This window comes from Lagenorhynchus albirostris, chromosome 6, assembly GCF_949774975.1.
Source record: "Lagenorhynchus albirostris chromosome 6, mLagAlb1.1, whole genome shotgun sequence".
Lineage (NCBI taxonomy): Eukaryota > Metazoa > Chordata > Mammalia > Artiodactyla > Delphinidae > Lagenorhynchus > Lagenorhynchus albirostris.
This window is the reverse complement of record NC_083100.1, coordinates 54,780,804-54,797,558: the sequence shown is the minus strand read 5'-3', so window position 1 is coordinate 54,797,558 and position 16,755 is coordinate 54,780,804. Positions and strand designations below refer to the sequence as shown.

Genomic DNA, 16,755 nt, shown 5'->3' with positions numbered 1-16,755 from the left:
TATTAGTTACAATGCAGACTTTCCTTATATAAATCCAAATGAAAAATGAAATGGTTCTTGGCTGTGGATAAGTGAAGCAACTCCATCATTACCCCAGTCCCGGGACATGCCTGTCAGTCTGTAGATACTTGTGAGCCTGCTGGTTGCTGCGAGTCATATGTAGGTATGCTGTGGTCTTGAAGTACAGATAACAGTACATATGTGTATTCCTTGATCCTTCCCAAATGCTGGATCATATGATGCATAAAGTACATCAGCTCTTTTGCCTTTTGTCACTGACTGCTTTTTGTCAGATTTAACCATCACATGCATGACATGACTGAACTAAACTGATGACAAACATGGATGGAGCTCTTATTATAATCCACTGAGCAGGGCAAATTAAATTTCAAGGGAAGAAACTGATATACTTTGGCATGAGGGTCCAGAACATAGCATTGTAATCTGCTTTAAAACAACAATACAGGGCTTCCCTGGTGGCGCAGTGGTTGAGAGTCCGCCTGCCGATGCAAGGGATGCGGGTTCGTGCCCCGGTCCGGGAAGATCCCACATGCCGCGGAGCCTGCGCCTCTGGAGCCTGTGCTCTGCATACGGGAGAGGCCAAAACAGTGAGAGGCCCGCGTACCACAAAAAAAAAAAAAAAAAAAACAATACAAGGGAAGAATATCACTTTAACGTGTGGTTTCTTCCTGTTTTCCATGTTGACAAACTTTTGTTACATACTAATGCTTTTATCCTCTACCTTAAAATCTAGAAGAAGAAATAGTATTTTGTAATGTGTCAGAGTTCTCCCTCTCACCTTTTAGTACTGTTGCCTAGAAAAAATGATTTTTAATTTAAGGATTTTTAAATCATTCACATGAGGTTTTATTGTTTGTTCATTTTGCTTTTAGGTGTTTTGGACACCCTCAGTATTTGCCTCATCTTTTCTAGTCAAACCTGATTCATGAAATGGACTAAAGCTGAAAAATCATCTGCTTCTTTGTCTGTGAATTGGAGACACGATTGGGATGGTCTTCAGTGCATACAACTAGATTCAAACTGCAGCTATGAGTTCAGATGAGAAGGGCATATCCCCTGCTCATAGAACATCCACCCCCACCCATAGAAGTGCCTCCTCTTCGGCATCCTCTCAAAGGGACAGTAGGCAGGTAAGATAACAGTGTAAAGTGCATTTTGTTATTTTATGCAACTATAGTACCATTAGGATATGATGGGATTGCTAATTAAGTCTGAAATTTTTGCTGCGAAGATTTTTATTCCACAGGAAAACTCTCTGTTTTCTGTAGATCTACCTGATGATGTCGTGAAGATCCTGCTCTAGCTTTTCTGTGATTTAGAATCCTTTTTCAGAGTACAAACTACAGGAAGGGTAGCTAAGTGAAGCCCTGCAGTGTTCTCCTCACATCTGTACCTGGAGGAAAGAGGCAGCTTCTGGAACATGAATGTTCTGTTCTTCCTTCCTCATTCATGGAGGTGGAAAGGGATCTGAACAGTCTTCCTCCAAGTCTCTCACTGGTCTGCCAAGCCCTAACTTCTGTTTGGAGTTTCATGGAATCTGGTAACAGTCAGATTCAGGAATCAGGTTACAAATAAAATTGTAGAATCAGGGAATTAAGAGAATTAAAATCAATAGAGGAAATAAATTATTGGTGCTTAATTATCCCATTGAGCCCATTCTGTAAATTATTTTTGTTTACACAGTTACTTTATTACTACTTCAGTGCCTATTCTACAGGCAAGGTTGTATGGGGATTAGGCATGTGAATTCTCTTCATTGTCAAAACAGGTGATTGTTTTGCCCAGCACTTGTCTGAATATTATCATTTGCTATTGTAATATTGAGAAGAATTTCTTGTGTAACTGGAAATGCACAATAAGCAGAGGTTAACTTTTCATGAAAACTTTCCTTTTGGGGGACATTTAATTAGTGAACATTCTTGAAGAGTTTTCCCCCCCATTTTATTTTATTTTATTTATTTTTTAACATCTTTATTGGAGTATAATTGCTTTACAATGGTGTGTTAGTTTCTGCTGTACAACAAAGTGAGTCAGTTATATATATACATATATCCCCACATCCCCTCCCTCTTGCATCTCCCTCCCACCCTCCCTATCCCACCCCTCTAGGTGGTCACAAAGCACCGAGCTAATCTCCCTGTGCTATGCAGCTGCTTCCCACTAGCTATCTATTTTACATTTGGTAGTGTAGATATGTCCATGCTACTCTCTCACTTCATCCCAGCTTACCTTACCCTTCCCCCTCCCCATTTCCTCAACTCCATTCTCTACATCTGCATCTTTATTCCTGTCCGGCCCCTAGGTTCATCAGAACCTTTTTTTTTTTTTTTTGATTCCACATATGTGTTAGCATCCAGTATTTGTTTCTCTCTTCCTGACTTACTTCACTCTGTATGATAGACTCTAGGTCCATCCACCTCACTACAAATAACTCAATTTTGTTTCTTTTTATAGCTGAGTAATATTCCATTGTATATATGTGCCACATCTTCTTTATCCATTCATCTGTCGATGGACACTTAGGTTGCTTCCATGTCCTGGCTATTGTAAATAGTGCTGCAGTGAACATTGTGGTACATGTCTCTTTTTGAATTATTGTTATCTCGGGGTATATGCCCAGTAGTGGGATTCCTGGGTCATATGGTAGTTCTATTTTTAGTTTTTTAAGGAACCTCTATACTGTTCTCCATAGTGGCTGTATCAATTTACATTCCCACCAACAGTGCAAGAGGTTTCCCTTTTCTCCACACCCTCTCCAGCATTTATTGTTTATAGATTTTTTGATGATGGCCATTCTGACCAGTGTGAGGTGACACCTTGTACTTTTGATTTGCATTTTGCATTTCCCTAATGATTAGTAATTTTGAGCATCCTTTCATGTGTTTGCTGGCAATCTATATATCTTCTTTGGAGAAATGTCTGTTTAGGTCTTCTGCCCATTTTTGGATTGGTTTGTTTGTTTTTTTTGATATTGAGCTGCATGAGCTGCTTTTATATTTTACAGGTTAATCCTTTGTCAGTTGCTTCATTTGCAAATATTTTCTCCCATTCTAAGGGTTGTCTTTTTGTCTTGTTTATGGTTTCCTTTCCTGTGCTAAACTTCTAAGTTTTATTAGGTCCCATTTGTTTATTTTTGGGCTTATTTCCATTTTTCTAGGAGGTGGGTCAAAAAGGATCTTGCTGTGATTTATGTAATAGACTGTTCTGCCTGTGTTTTCCTCTAAGAGTTTTATAGTGCCTGGTCTTACATTTAGGTCTTTAATCCACTTTGAGTTTGTGTGTATGGTGTTAGGGAGTGTTCTAATTTCATTCTTTTCAATGTAGCTGTCCAGTTTTCACAGCACCACTTATTGAAGAGGCTGTCTTTTCTCCATTTTATATTCTTGCCTCCTTTATCAAACATAGAGTGACCATATGTGTGTGGGTTTATCTCTGGGCTTTCTCTCCTGTTCCATTGATCTATATTTCTGTTTTTGTGCCCATACCATACTGTCTTGATTACAGTAGCTTTGTAGTATAGTTGGAAGTCAGGAAGCCTGATTCCTCCAGCTCTGTTTTTCTTTCTCAAGATGCTTTGGCTTTTTGGGGTCTTCTGTGTTTCCATACAAATTGTGAAATTTTTTGTTCTAATTCTGTGAAAAATGCCATTGGTAGTTACACACGGATTGCATTGAATCTGTAGATTACTTTGGATAGTATAGTCATTTTCACAATGTTGATTCTTCCAATCCAAGAACATGGTATATCTCTCCATCAGTTTGTATCATCTTTAATTTCTTTCATCAGTGTCTTATAGTTTTCTGCATAGAGGTCTTTTGTCTCCTTAGGCAGGTTTATTCCTAGGTATTTTATTCTTTTTGTTGCAGTGGTAAATGGGAGTGTTTCCTTAATTTCTCTTTCACATTTTTCACCGTTAGTATATAGGAATGTAAGAGATTTCTGTGCATTAAAGTTGTATCCTGCTACTTTACCAGATTCATTGATTAGCTCTAGTAGTTTTCTGCTGGTATCTTTAGGATTCTCTGTGTATAGTATCATGTCATCTGCAAACAATGACAGTTTTACTTCTTTTCTGATTTGTATTCCTTTTATTTCTTTTTCTTCTCTGATTGCTGTGGCTAAAACTTCCAAAACTATGTTGAATGATAGCGGTGAGAGTGGGCAACCTTGTCTTGTTCCTGATCTTAGAGGAAATGGTTTCAGATTTTCACCATTGAAAACGATGTTGGCTGTGCGTTTGTCATATAGGGCCTTTATTATGTTGACTTAGGTTCCCTCTATGCCTACTTTCTGGAGAGTTTTTATCGTAAATGGGTGTTGAATTTTCTCAAAAGCTTTTTCTGCGTCTGTTGAGATTATCGTATGGTTTTTATCCTTCAGTTTGTTAATATGGTGTATCACATTGATTGATTTGCGTATCCTTGCATTCCTGGGATAAACCCCACTTGATCATGGTGTATGGTCCTTTTAATGTGCTGTTGGATTCTGTTTGCTGGTATTTTGTTGAGGATTTTTGCATCTATGTTCATCAGTGATATTGGCCTGTAGTTTTCTTTCTTTGTGACATCTTTGTCTGGTTTTGGTATCAGGGTGATGGTGGCCTTGTAGAATGAATTTGGGAGTGTTCCTCCCTCTGCTATATTTTGGAAGAGTTTGAGAAGGATGGGTGTTAGCTCTTCTTTAAATATTTGATAGAATTCACCTGTGAAGCTATCTGGTCCTGGGCTTTTGTTTGTTGGAAGATTTTTAATCACAGTTTCAATTTCAGTGCTTGTGATTGGTCTGTTCATATTTTCTATTTCTTCCTGGTTCAGTGTCGAAAGGTTGTTATCTTCTAAGAATTTGTCCATTTCTTCCAGGTTGTCCATTTTATTGGCGTAGAGTTGCTTGTAGTAATCTCTCATGATCTTTTGTTTTTCTGCAGTGTCAGTTGTAACTTCTCCTTTTTCATTTCTAATTTTATTGATTTGAGTCCTCTCCCTTGTTTTCTTGATGAGTCTGGCTAATGGTTTATCAATTTTGTTTATCTTCTCAAAGAACCAGCTTTTACTTTTATTGATCTTTGCTATTGTTTCCTTTCTTTTTCATTTATTTCTGATCTGATCTTTATGATTTCTTTCCTTCTGCTAACTCTGGGGTTTTTTTCTTCTTCTTTCTCTAATTGCTTTAGGTGTAAGGTTAGGTTGTTTATTTGAGATGTTTCTTGTTTCTTGAGGTAGGATTTTATTGCTATAAACTTCCCTCTTAGAACTGCTTTTGCTGCAGCCCATAGGTTTTGGGCCATTGTGTTTTCATTGTCATTTGTGTGTAGGTATTTTTTGATTTCCTCTTGGATTTCTTCAGTTATCTCTTGGTTATTTAGTAGCATATTGTTTAGCTTCCATGTCTTTGTATTTTTTAGTTTTCTTCCTGTAATTGATATCTAGTTTCATAGCGTGTGATCAGAAAAGATGCTTGATACGATTTCAATTTTCTTAAATTTACCAAGGCTTGATTTGTGACCCAAGATATGATCTATCATGGAGAATGTTCCATAAGCACTTGAGAAGAAAGTGTTTTCTGTTGTTTTTGGATGGAATGTCCTATAAATATCAATTAAGTCCATCTTGTTTAATGTGTCATTTAAAGCTTGTGTTTCCTTCTTTTCATTTTGGATGATCTGTCCATAGGTGAAAGTGGGCTGTTAAAGTCCCCTACTATGATTGTGTTACTGTCGATTTCCCCTTTTATGGCTGTAGCATTTGCCTTATATATTGAGGTGCTCCCATGTTGGGTGCATAAGTATTTATAATTGTTATATCTTCTTCTTGGATCGATCCCTTGATCATTATGCAGTGTCCTTCTTTGTCTCTTCTAATAGTCTTTATTTTAAAGTCTATTTTGTCTGATATGAGAATTGATACTCCAGTTTTCTTTTGATTTCCATTTGGATGGAATATCTTTTTCCATACCCTCACTTTCAGTCTGTATGTGTCCCTAGGTCTGAAGTGGGTCTCTTGTAGACAGCTTATGTCCGGGTATTGTTTTTGTATCCATTCAACCAGCCTGTGTCTTTTGGTTGGAGCATTTAATCCATCTACATTTAAGGTGATTATCAATATGTATGTTCCTGTTACCATTTTCTTAATTGTTTTGGGGGTTTTTTTGTAGGTCTTTTCCTTCTCTTGAGTTTCCTGCCTAGAGAAGTTCCTTTAGCATTTGTTGTAAAGCTGGTTTGGTGGTGCTGAATTCTCTTAGTTTTTGATTGTCTGTAAAGGTTTTAATTTCTCTGTCAAATCTGAATGAGATCCTTGCTGGGTAGAGTAATCTTGGTTGTAGGTTTTTCCCTTTCATCACTTTCAATATGTCCTGCCAGTCCCTTCTGGCTTGCAGAGTTTCTGCTGAAAGATCAGCTGTTAACCTTATGGGGATTCCCTTGTATGTTATTTGCTGCTTTTAATATTTTGTCTTTGTATTTAACTTTTGATAGTTTGATTAGTATGTGTCTTGGCATGTTTCTCCTTGGATTTATCCTGTATGGGACTCTCTGTGCTTCCTGGACTTGATTGACTATTTCCTTTCCCATATTAGGGAAGTTTTCAACTATAATCTCTTCAAATATTTTCTCGGTCCCTTTCTGTTTCTCCTCTTCTTCTGGGACCCCTATAATTCTAATGTTGGTCCATTTAATGTTGTCCCAGAGTTCTCTGAGACTGTCCCAATTCTTTTCATTCATTTTTCTTTATTCTGCTCTGCGGTAGTTATTTCCACTCTTTCATCTTCCAGGTCACTTATCCATTCTTCTGCCTCAGTTATTCTGCTATTGATTCCTTCTAGAGAATTATTAATTTCATTTATTGTGGTGTTCTTCATAGTTTGTTTGCTCTTTAGTCCTTCTAGGTTCCTGTTAAATGTTTCTCGTATTTTCTCCATTCTATTTCCAAGGTTTTGGATCATCTTTACTATCATTACTGTGAATTCTTTGTCAGGTAGACTGCCTATTTCCTCTTCATTTGTTTGGTTCTGTTGGGTTTTTACCTTGCTCCTTCATCTGCTGCATATTTCTCATTTTGTTTAGCTTACTGTGTTTGGGGTCTTCTTTTCGCAGGCTGCAGTTTCGTAGTTCCTGTTGTTTTTGGTGTCCATCCTCAGTGGGTGAGGTTGGTTCAGTGGCTTGTGTAGGCTTCCTAGTGGAGGGGACTGGTGCCTGTGTTCTGGTGTGTGGGGCTGGATCTTGTCTTTATGGTGTGCAGGGCCACGTCCGGTGGTGTGTTTTGGGGTGTCTGTGAACTTAGTATGATTTTAGGCAGCCTCTCTGCTAATGGGTGGGGTTGTATTCCTGTCTTGCTAGTTGTTTGGCATGGGGCGTCCATTACTGGAGCTTGCTGGCCGTTGGGTGGAGCTGGGTCTTAGCGCTGAGACGGAGATCTGTGGGAGAGCTCTTGCCGATTGACATTACGTGGGGCCGGGAGGTCTCTGTTGGTCCAATATTCTGAACTCGGCTTTCCCACCTCAGAGGCTCAGGCTTGACGCCAGACCGGAGCATCAAGACCCTGTCAGCCACACAGCTCAGAAGAAAAGGGAGAAAAAAAAGAAAAAGAAATAAAAATAAAAAAATTAAATTATTAAAATAAAAAAATTGAAAAATAATTTTAAAAAAGAAGAGAGCAACCAAACCAATAAACAAATCCACTAATGATAAGTGTAAAAACTATACTAAGATAAACGTAAAAGTCAGAAAAAACTCAGTCACAGATAGCAAACCCCATGTCTACAGTTGCTCCCAAAGTCCACCGCCTCAATTTTGGGATGATTTGTTCTCTGTCAGATATTCCACAAATGTAGGTACATCAAGTTGACTGTGGAGATTTAATCTGCTGCTCCTGAGGCTGCTGGGGGAGATTTCCCTTTCTCTGCTTTGTTCGCACAGCTCCTGGGGTTCAGCTTTGGATTTGGCCCCGCCTCTGCGTGTAGGTCGCCTGAGGGCGTCTGTTCCCGCTCAGACAGGACGGGGTTAAAGGAGCAGTTGATTAGGGGCTCTGACTCACTCAGGCCGGTGGAAAGGAGGGATACGGAATGCGGGGCAAGCCTGCAGCGGCAGAGGCCAGCATAATGTTGCAACAGCCTGAGCTGCGCCACGTGTTCTACTGGGGAAGTTGTCCCTGGATCACAGGGCCCTGGCAGTGGTGGGCTACACAGGCTCCCGGGAGGGGAGGTGTGGACAGTGACCTGTGCTTGCACACAGGCTTCTTGGTGGTTGTAGCAGCAGCGTTAGTGTTTCATGCCCGTCTCTGGTGTCCGAGCTGATAGCCGTAGCTTGCGCCCATCTCTGGAGCTCGTTTAGGCGGCACTCTGCCTTCTGTGGGCAAACAGGGAAGAAATCCCCTCTCCTCGTGCACCCTGAAACAATGACCTTTTGTCTCTTAGGCAGGTCCAGAATTTTTCCCGGACTCCCTCCTGGCTAGCTGTGGTGCACTAGCCCCCTTCAGGCTGTATTCACACAGCCAACCCCAGTCCTCTCCCTGGGATCCAACCTCTGGAGCCTGAGCCTCAGATCCCAGCCCCCACCTGCCCCGGCGGGTGAGCAGACAAGCCTCTTAGGCTGATGAGTGCTGGTCGGCACCGATCCTCTGTGTGGGAATCTCTCCACTTTGCCCTCTGCACCCCTGTTGCTGTGCTCTCCTCCGTGGCTCCGAAGCTTCCCCCCACCTACCCCTGGTCTCCGCCAGTGAGGGGGCTTCCTAGCGTGCAGAAACTTCCTCCTTCTCAGCTCCCTCCCACTGGTGCAGGTCCCGTCCCTATTCTTTTGTCTCTGTTTTTTCTTTTGCCCTACCCAGGTATATGGGGAGTTTCTTGCCTTTTGGGAAGTCTGAGGTCTTCTGCCAGCGTTCAGTAGGTGTTCTGTAGGAGTTGTTCCACATGTAGATGTATTTTTGATGTACTTGTGGGGAGGAAGGTGATCTCCACATCTTACTCCTCCACCATCTTGAAGGTCCCCCTCTCTTTCCCCCCATTTTATATGTTGAAAGTATATTGCCTAGTTTCTAGAAGTACACACATCAGTTATCTGATATTCCATAGTACAGACTTGGGTCTTGAGACAGCCAGTTCCACGTGAGAATTCATTCTTTTAGATGGTGGGAATGCATTTCTGGGGGTGTTCCTTAAGGAACCCTCAGTCTACAAACCCTTTCAGAACTCCCTCTCCTATTTCTAGCAAGAGATTGCAGGGGAATCTGTAAGAATCAGGGTTTCCTTGTGTGTATATCTTTCACAGATTCTAAAGCAGATATTTCTATCCTTGGGAATTTTTGACATTGGTGTTTTTGTTATAGAAATCAAAGAGGATGTCTACATTCTGTTCATTAGAAGCAGTTACACCGTTAACTAAATCTGTGATTACACACAGCTATAATGTTTATTGCATTACATTTTTAGAGTTTAAAAAAATTAAGAGTACCATGAATGAAAACACATTTATGTTAAATTCCTACTGCATGCTGAGATGCTTTCTAAGTTTGCAGTTTTAATCTACCCTTCATTTGGCTCTCTGTCCTTTCTCGTTATGGCTTCTTCATTTTTCCCTTGCCCTGGGCATTTAAATTGAGAGACATTTTAAGCAGCATGGCCTTTCTGGCTGCTGAGGGAAGGAAGGGATGGACCCCATTCACCCTGGAGAATTATAGCAAATGGAAAAGACTGCTGACTGCTGCAGAAACATCTGTCACGCACTGTTGAGCTGCTGTTGCATCTGAGCTCTGGGGTGAGCGTGCTAAACAACAGGGAGGAACTGAGATCCTGGTCTGCCAGAGGACATGTAAAGGTGGAATGGGTGACTCCTGGCTGGCTTGTGGATGGAAAGTTTTATTATGGGAATAAAGGAGCACGTCTGCAAATTGATAATGAATTCTGGAAAAGTAAGAGACACTGTTCAAATGGTTATTATTCTTTAAGGAAAGAGTTTACTTTCATTCTTGTTTATCTCAGCAGGTGGAAACTCTCCCAAATACTTTCTCCTCTGGTTCCTTCCTGCCTCCTCTTTTGTGTCTGTTAATCCCCCTCAAGGGAGAGAAGAATAAAGAACAATTACAGTTCTTTTCTCTCCTTGTCTCATCACTTCTTAAAATCCAGTATTAACTTACGGAAATCAGAAACTCTGAGTGATCTTGGGATATAATATGATGTAGTGTATTTTAATGCATCTATTTTTGTGTGATGGCTGTTTTCGTAGTGAAGGGACATAGAGAAAGTGATGAAGTAGTCTTCATTGAATGTTACAGTTCTGATTTGACTGATATCTGTGTAGATGGTGTCAAATTGCCAAGTCCATCCCTATTTCTCTCCTAAGTTGATCATATTGGTAAAGGATCTAGCACACTGCATATACCGTACAGTGGTACCTTACTGCACCTTTCTTGCCTGTCCTTCCCACGTTCTAGTCCTTGATTACTTGATTGGGCATCTCTCCTTAGTTGTATCATTTTCACCTTAAATCGGTATGCTTAAACCAGTTTGCTATGAGGGTCATCATTCTGTCATGGACCCAGGGTCAAAGCCATTCCTTTCTTCTTTGCCTCTCCCACACTCAATAGGTTAACAAGTCCTATTGATTATTTCCTCCTTCATAATATCGTAATTTCTTTCTAGTCCCACTGTCGGCTCCCCAGACCAGACTCTCATCACCTCAACCTGGGATCCTGCAGAGTGCTCTTGCCTCACTGGCTCCTTATGGCCTCCTGAGATCAAATTTCCTGAATCTGGCAGATTCATGCTCAAAATCCTTCAAAGAGGGCTTCCCTGGTGGCGCAGTGGTTGAGTGTCCGCCTGCCGATGCAGGGGCCATGGGTTCGTGCCCTGGTCCGGGAGGATCCCACATGCCGCGGAGCGGCTGGGCCCGTGAGCCATGGCCGCTGAGCCTGCGCGTCTGGAGCCTGTGCTCCGCAACGGGAAGGGCCACAGCAGTGAGAGGCCCGCGTACCGCAAAAAAAAAAAAAAAAAATTCCTTCAAAGACTTTCAGTTACCTACATGATTAAGGCCAGATTTCTTTACTTAGTATCCAGAGACCACCATGATCGGATCCAGCCTCAGTGTCCCATTTTCCTCCCAACCTGTACAGTCTTGTCTGCTTAATGGTTCCCAAAACTGCCTTATCTCCATCTCTGCCCTTGTCTTTCCTGCACTGAATTCCCACCACCCTCCTCTCAACCTGATACCTCCCTATGCTTCAAAGACCAGCTCATGTGACACTCTCAACTGGCCGCTCAAGCCCACGTTGAACTTTCCCTTCTCTAAACTTTATAGAACTTCTTGACAATATTTGACATTCATTATCTTGTTATGTACTGATCTCCTCAACTGTATTGTGAGCTCTTTTAAACAGACTACGCACTCTTAATTCTTCAGAGACAAGCCTTGCCTCTTAAATATTTTAATGTATCCTAGAGGTTATTTTTAAAGACCTGCAACAATATTAGTCTTGTCTTTTTATTACAGATTTTACATTCCAGGTTTATTTGTCCTCTCCCTTCTTCCTTCCTCATAGATAAGTAAAACAAAGAACATCTGTCAAGTGCATAGTAGTAATTGGCAGCCCTTCCTGTCACTAAATTATGTAGCCCAACAGGTGAAGGAGTGAGGGGAGATGGGAAATGAAGTGATTCGGTGCCCCTGTGATTTCACTGTTTTTTCACCAAGGAGAGGTCAAGGCCCCACTTAGTATTTAACAAGTTGGAAGACTTTAGTAATTGCTCCATTCACACTTTATTCAAGTCTGGTATTAGATGTTAGAACATCTAACAAAATTGGCTGTGTGTGTGTGTGTGTGTGTGTGTGTGTGTGAGATCAACTATGACTCTTAAACTGCAAGGTATATACTCCCTACAATTTTCAAAGAGGAAATAGGTTGATTAGACATCTAGGACTTTTGCATAAACCAGCATTTCCCAAAGTATGTGCCAAGGAACGCTTGTCCCTTGAGATGCTGCCTGAAAAGAGGGTCTGCTGTCAAGTAGATTGGAGAAATGCTGAACACAATCTTTTTTTGCAATTTTTTAAATTAATAAATTAAGGACACCAATAAATCCTGCAGTCAGAACTTGATTTAACTGAGCACTTCTTGAATTTGATAGATCATGGAACTTTTTTATTTCCCTAAGGTTTGGTTGTTGAAAATCCAGATTCTTCTTTCTATTTCAAAAATGGGAAGGTAAAGGAACACGGGGCCCAGACTCCAAATGGCAACTAGACTGGGCTCAGGAGCAGCTTCCCCTTTAGATGGGGCATTTACTTTTCTCATCAGCCACAGTCTCTACTTCTCCTTATTGTATTTCAATACTTCATGCTTCCTGCCTGGCCCTTGAAAGCATTTGAATTGACAGACCCTGATCCGGGGTGTCAGGAAGTCAGCCACAATAATATTTAAGTGACTAGGGGTGATCTCCACTTGAATGTTAAAAAGGCATCTCAAACTTAACATGTTCGGACTTCCCTGGTGGTGCAGTGGTTAAGAATCCACCTGCCAATGCAGGGGACATGGGTTCAATCCCTGGTCCAGGAAGATCCCACATGCCGTGGGGCAGCTAAGCCCGTGCGCCACAACTACTGAAGCCCGCACACTCTAGGGCCTGCGTGCCGCAACTACTGAGCTTGCGTGCTGCAACTAGAGCACATGCGCCTAGAGCCCGTGCTCCACAACAAGAGACGCCACTGCAACGAGAAGCCCGCGCACCACAACGAAGAGTAGCCCCCCGCTCACTGCAACTAGAGAAAGCCCGTGCGCAGCAATGAAGACCCAGCATGGCCAAAAATAAAAACAAACAAACAGCAACAGCAACAACAACAAAACTTTAACATGTCCAAAACGGCACTCTTAATTTCACTCTCAAATCTACTCCTTCCCAGTCCCCCTTATCTCAGTAAACAGCAACTCTGTCCTTTCATTTGGTAAAGGCTAAAACCCTTACCAGGAGCCATCCTCGACTCCTCTCTTTTCCTCACACCCCACTTCAGACCCTCAGTAAATCCTGTTGGTTCTGCCTTCAGGATATCCTTGGAATCTGACCTCTGCTTCCCTCCTCCTCGCCCTCCACCCTGGTCTGAGCCACCTTATTTCTCACCCAAACTATGGCCATAGTCTTCTAACTGCTCTCTGTGCTTCTACCTTTGACCAACGTACAGGTCATTTTTTACAAAGTAGTTAGAGTGATCCCTTTAAAACCTAAGTCAGGTCAAGCCTCTCACCTGCTCCAAGGTCTCCAGTGGTTTCTCATCTGTCCTGAAATATTTGAATTGCTGACCGTTGTCTACAATGTTATTCATAATCTGGATCTGCATATCGCTCTCTGGTCCCATCTCCTACCACGTTCCACTTCAGTTAGTTCTCCCCAGCATTTTCCTTCGATGTGCCAAGCAGGGTGCCACCTCAGGGCCTTTGCATTTTTGGCCCCCCTCAGACCAGCTCGCTTTTCTTCCAAGTATCCCCATGTGTGCTCACACATTTGAATCATTCTCCAAATGTACCCTTTTTGGGTAGCCTTCTCCTGCTCTCCCCTGTGTATCCACATCACTCACTGTACACTTACCTGCTTTTATTTGTCTTCAGAGCATTAACCACCACCTGACACGTTACATATTTATCTGTTTTTATTTGTATCCTCTTCTTCTATTCCGTATCACTGCCGTGTAAACTCCCTGGAAACAAGGGTTTTCTTTTGTTAATAATGTATCCCTAGCACCTCCTACAGTTCCTGGCATATGATATGGCTCAGAATATATTTGCATGAACAAATGAATGAGGATTTGGCATGGAGAGGAAGATTGTGGACCAGGTTCCAGAGGCCTTGGTAGCTGTGAAGGAATAATCATGCAGTTGGGAGATGATTAGTAGGAGAGAAAGTAGTATAGTTGGGAATGCTGAGTCTCTCAAGAACAGTGGATTTTGAGAGTAGAAGAGGGATGGTCCAGAGGTGGCAGAAGGTACCAGGAGAGCACAGACCCTCCTGCTTGCTGCTGACAGTGATTGTGTGGTAGAATAAATGGCTTGAGGCTTATGAAGGCAGTGATATCAAACAGAAGCAAAGCATTGGGAGCATTCTGCACAGATGTTAAAAATATTGGTGGGGTGGGAGATAACTCTATTTTAAAACAAGAGTTGTTTCCAGTCTCTCATAGTACTTATTTTACAGTAATGTTATGTAATTGGCTAAGTTTATGGCTGGCTGACTGGATTTTGTTTGTTTGTTTGTTTTGATAATTGCCCTTATGATTACATATTTTAGAGAATTTTTACAATATACAAGACTGGGACCACCCTGTAGAGACAGTTTCAGTAGTTTGGGATCAGCCAAGGATCTACATTTTTTAAAGTAAGGCCCCTGCTTAGAACCAGTGATTATTTTTATTTGTGTCACTATCAAGTCATTTCAGAAAATCAGATACTGTTCCTCTAAGAACTTGGGATTTGGAACACATAATTACCAGGTGATAGTATCCATTACTAGAGTGAATTGTTATAGCTCTACCGGGTTAGACATTGTAAATGCTCAAGTGACTCAATCTTTTTGTTTAATGAAAAATCAAAGAAAAAAAAATACCAGCTATTCCTTATAATGACTTAAAGTTTACAGGAGCTCAGAGATGATAAAATAAAGAACTTTTTAAGGAAAAAAATATTATTAGTCAGTCATAAGAAGCTGGTAGTTAATCTTCTTGCCAGTTATTAATAAAATATATATTCAGTATTATGGTCAATCATTCCAACCTAATAGAAGATATCAATTACATGGGTATCTAAAAATGTTTCCTATACATAATCAACAGTAATTAACAAAACCAACTGTGGCTCATTCAGTTAATGTCCTGACTGGTAACATGTGAAGGCTGTCCCAAGTGGTGATTCAGTGAGACTCATGTAACCATGGGCTGGTTTACCACCATATAACCACCCAGTTCTGATATCAGCAGCATCTGCTATTTTTGCAGTGTTCATTATTAGTGAAGAAGGTATCTAGAAAACCAGAAAGTAAAAATGTTCCTCATCAGTGACTATACTTTATGTACAGGGTTTTCATAAGAAGTTTTCTTCTTGGGCAAACAGACAAACAGATATAAAAATATCCCCAGCATATGTGTGAACTGACTTGGAATATTTTTCTTCCAATTGAACCTCTGAAGCATCTTCTTCAAATAGCTTTGCTAAATGAAATAACCAAATTACTGCTTTGAAATACAGTATCTTTATTTTCTGAATATGAAACCTATTTCCATCTTTGGGTTGGGAAAAATATAATGATCCTCAAACAAAAATTCTCTCATTTCCGGAGAGAAGAATTCAAGCATTCTTGATTTATACCTAACCTCCAATTTAAATCATCTTCAGTCTTATCAGTGAAGAGGAATACAATTTGAAATCTGCCAGTATCTAAATAGAAAAATCGTAGGATTCAGTGGATCCAGGGATTTGCCGGGTGACCCTGGGACCTAGCTCTCAGTTCAGGGAGAAATACTAACCTAACATGAAAATCTGCAGTGTCCTCACCATAGTGATGCTGGTAAATAAAGCCCGTGGTGCTAGGTATGTTTAAATTCCTGACTTGCTTCCAATTTAGGCTTTTGGGGATTCCATTCATCCCAAGGAACCTAACTTTTAGGACTGACGACCAGTGTCGATAGGAAAATAATATCCGCTTGCAGAAACTCACACTATGACCAACTTCTGTGACTTAGGTACATTTTGTAAATTGGGTGTTCTGAAAAGTCTAAATATTAGGAAAAGTTCATGAATAATAGAGCAACACCAGCAACAGCTGACATCTCACGAGTTCTCACTGTGGAAGGTTGAGCTACCATCACCTTTTTCAGAAAACTAAACTGGCATAAAGTGGTGAAATATCTTGGCCACAGCTAATGAACAGCTAAGACAGGGTTTGCTCCCTGGAAGCCTGATTCTGCACCCCTTTTCTTGACCACTTCACTATTTGCTCTGTGGTAGGGTTTGACAAGCTGGAATGTCTAGGGGAAAGGCCTTCTGTACTTGTCTAAGTGAACTTCGTAAGGCAGCATTTGTCAGTTATTTTTGAGTTACGCATTTCCTCCTCATTTTTTTTTTCACTCAGCAATAACAGTGATTTTTCACATCCTCATTGGCCTGGGAAGCAATAGACCAGAAGGTACATAGACGAAAATGTTAATAATTATTGTGAAGTACTGGTATCAAAGGTGAATTTTATGTTCTTTGTGCATTCCTGAATTTTACATTTTCTGTACTTTCACTACATGTATTGCTTTTGGAATGAGAAATTCTGATCATTTATTTGTTTACTGAAAACTGCAATTAACCTTTTCCATGAAACAAAATGAGCAGCCCCACAGATTTCTTGCTCTCCCCACCATTTGGATATTGCTGCCCCTTCTGCTTGGTGTTTACAGTATGTGTTCAGTCCATGTCAAATGTGCTGCAATTGAGACCACTGGAAGGAAATTTGCCACCTGGCACTCACGCTCATTACCCACAAGTGATTTAGAACTCAACATTATCTGAGAAAGAATCTGTTCACTGCTTGCCCTGGTATGTTTGCCAGAACACTTTGGCTCTCTTGGCCTGCCTTATTTTCTCACTTAAGAAGTTATCTTGGGCTTCCCTGGTGGCGCAGTGGTTGAGAGTCCGCCTGCCGATGCAGGGGACACGGGTTCGTGCCCCGGTCCGGGAAGATCCCACATGCCGCGGAGCGGCTGGGCCCGTGAGCCATGGCCGCTGA

The 16,755-nt window shown here is 41.2% G+C and overlaps 1 protein-coding gene across 1 annotated transcript in view; it reads left to right on the top strand.

Moving 5' to 3' along the window:
• Positions 1 to 16,755, top strand: part of OSBPL6 (oxysterol binding protein like 6) — a 207,317-nt gene that overhangs the window by 117,342 nt on the left and 73,220 nt on the right. The window contains exon 3 of the mRNA XM_060152564.1: positions 894 to 1,151. Coding sequence (XP_060008547.1) covers positions 1,050 to 1,151 — 102 coding nt within the window. The 5' untranslated portion in view covers positions 894 to 1,049. The remainder of the gene's footprint in view (positions 1 to 893; positions 1,152 to 16,755) is intronic.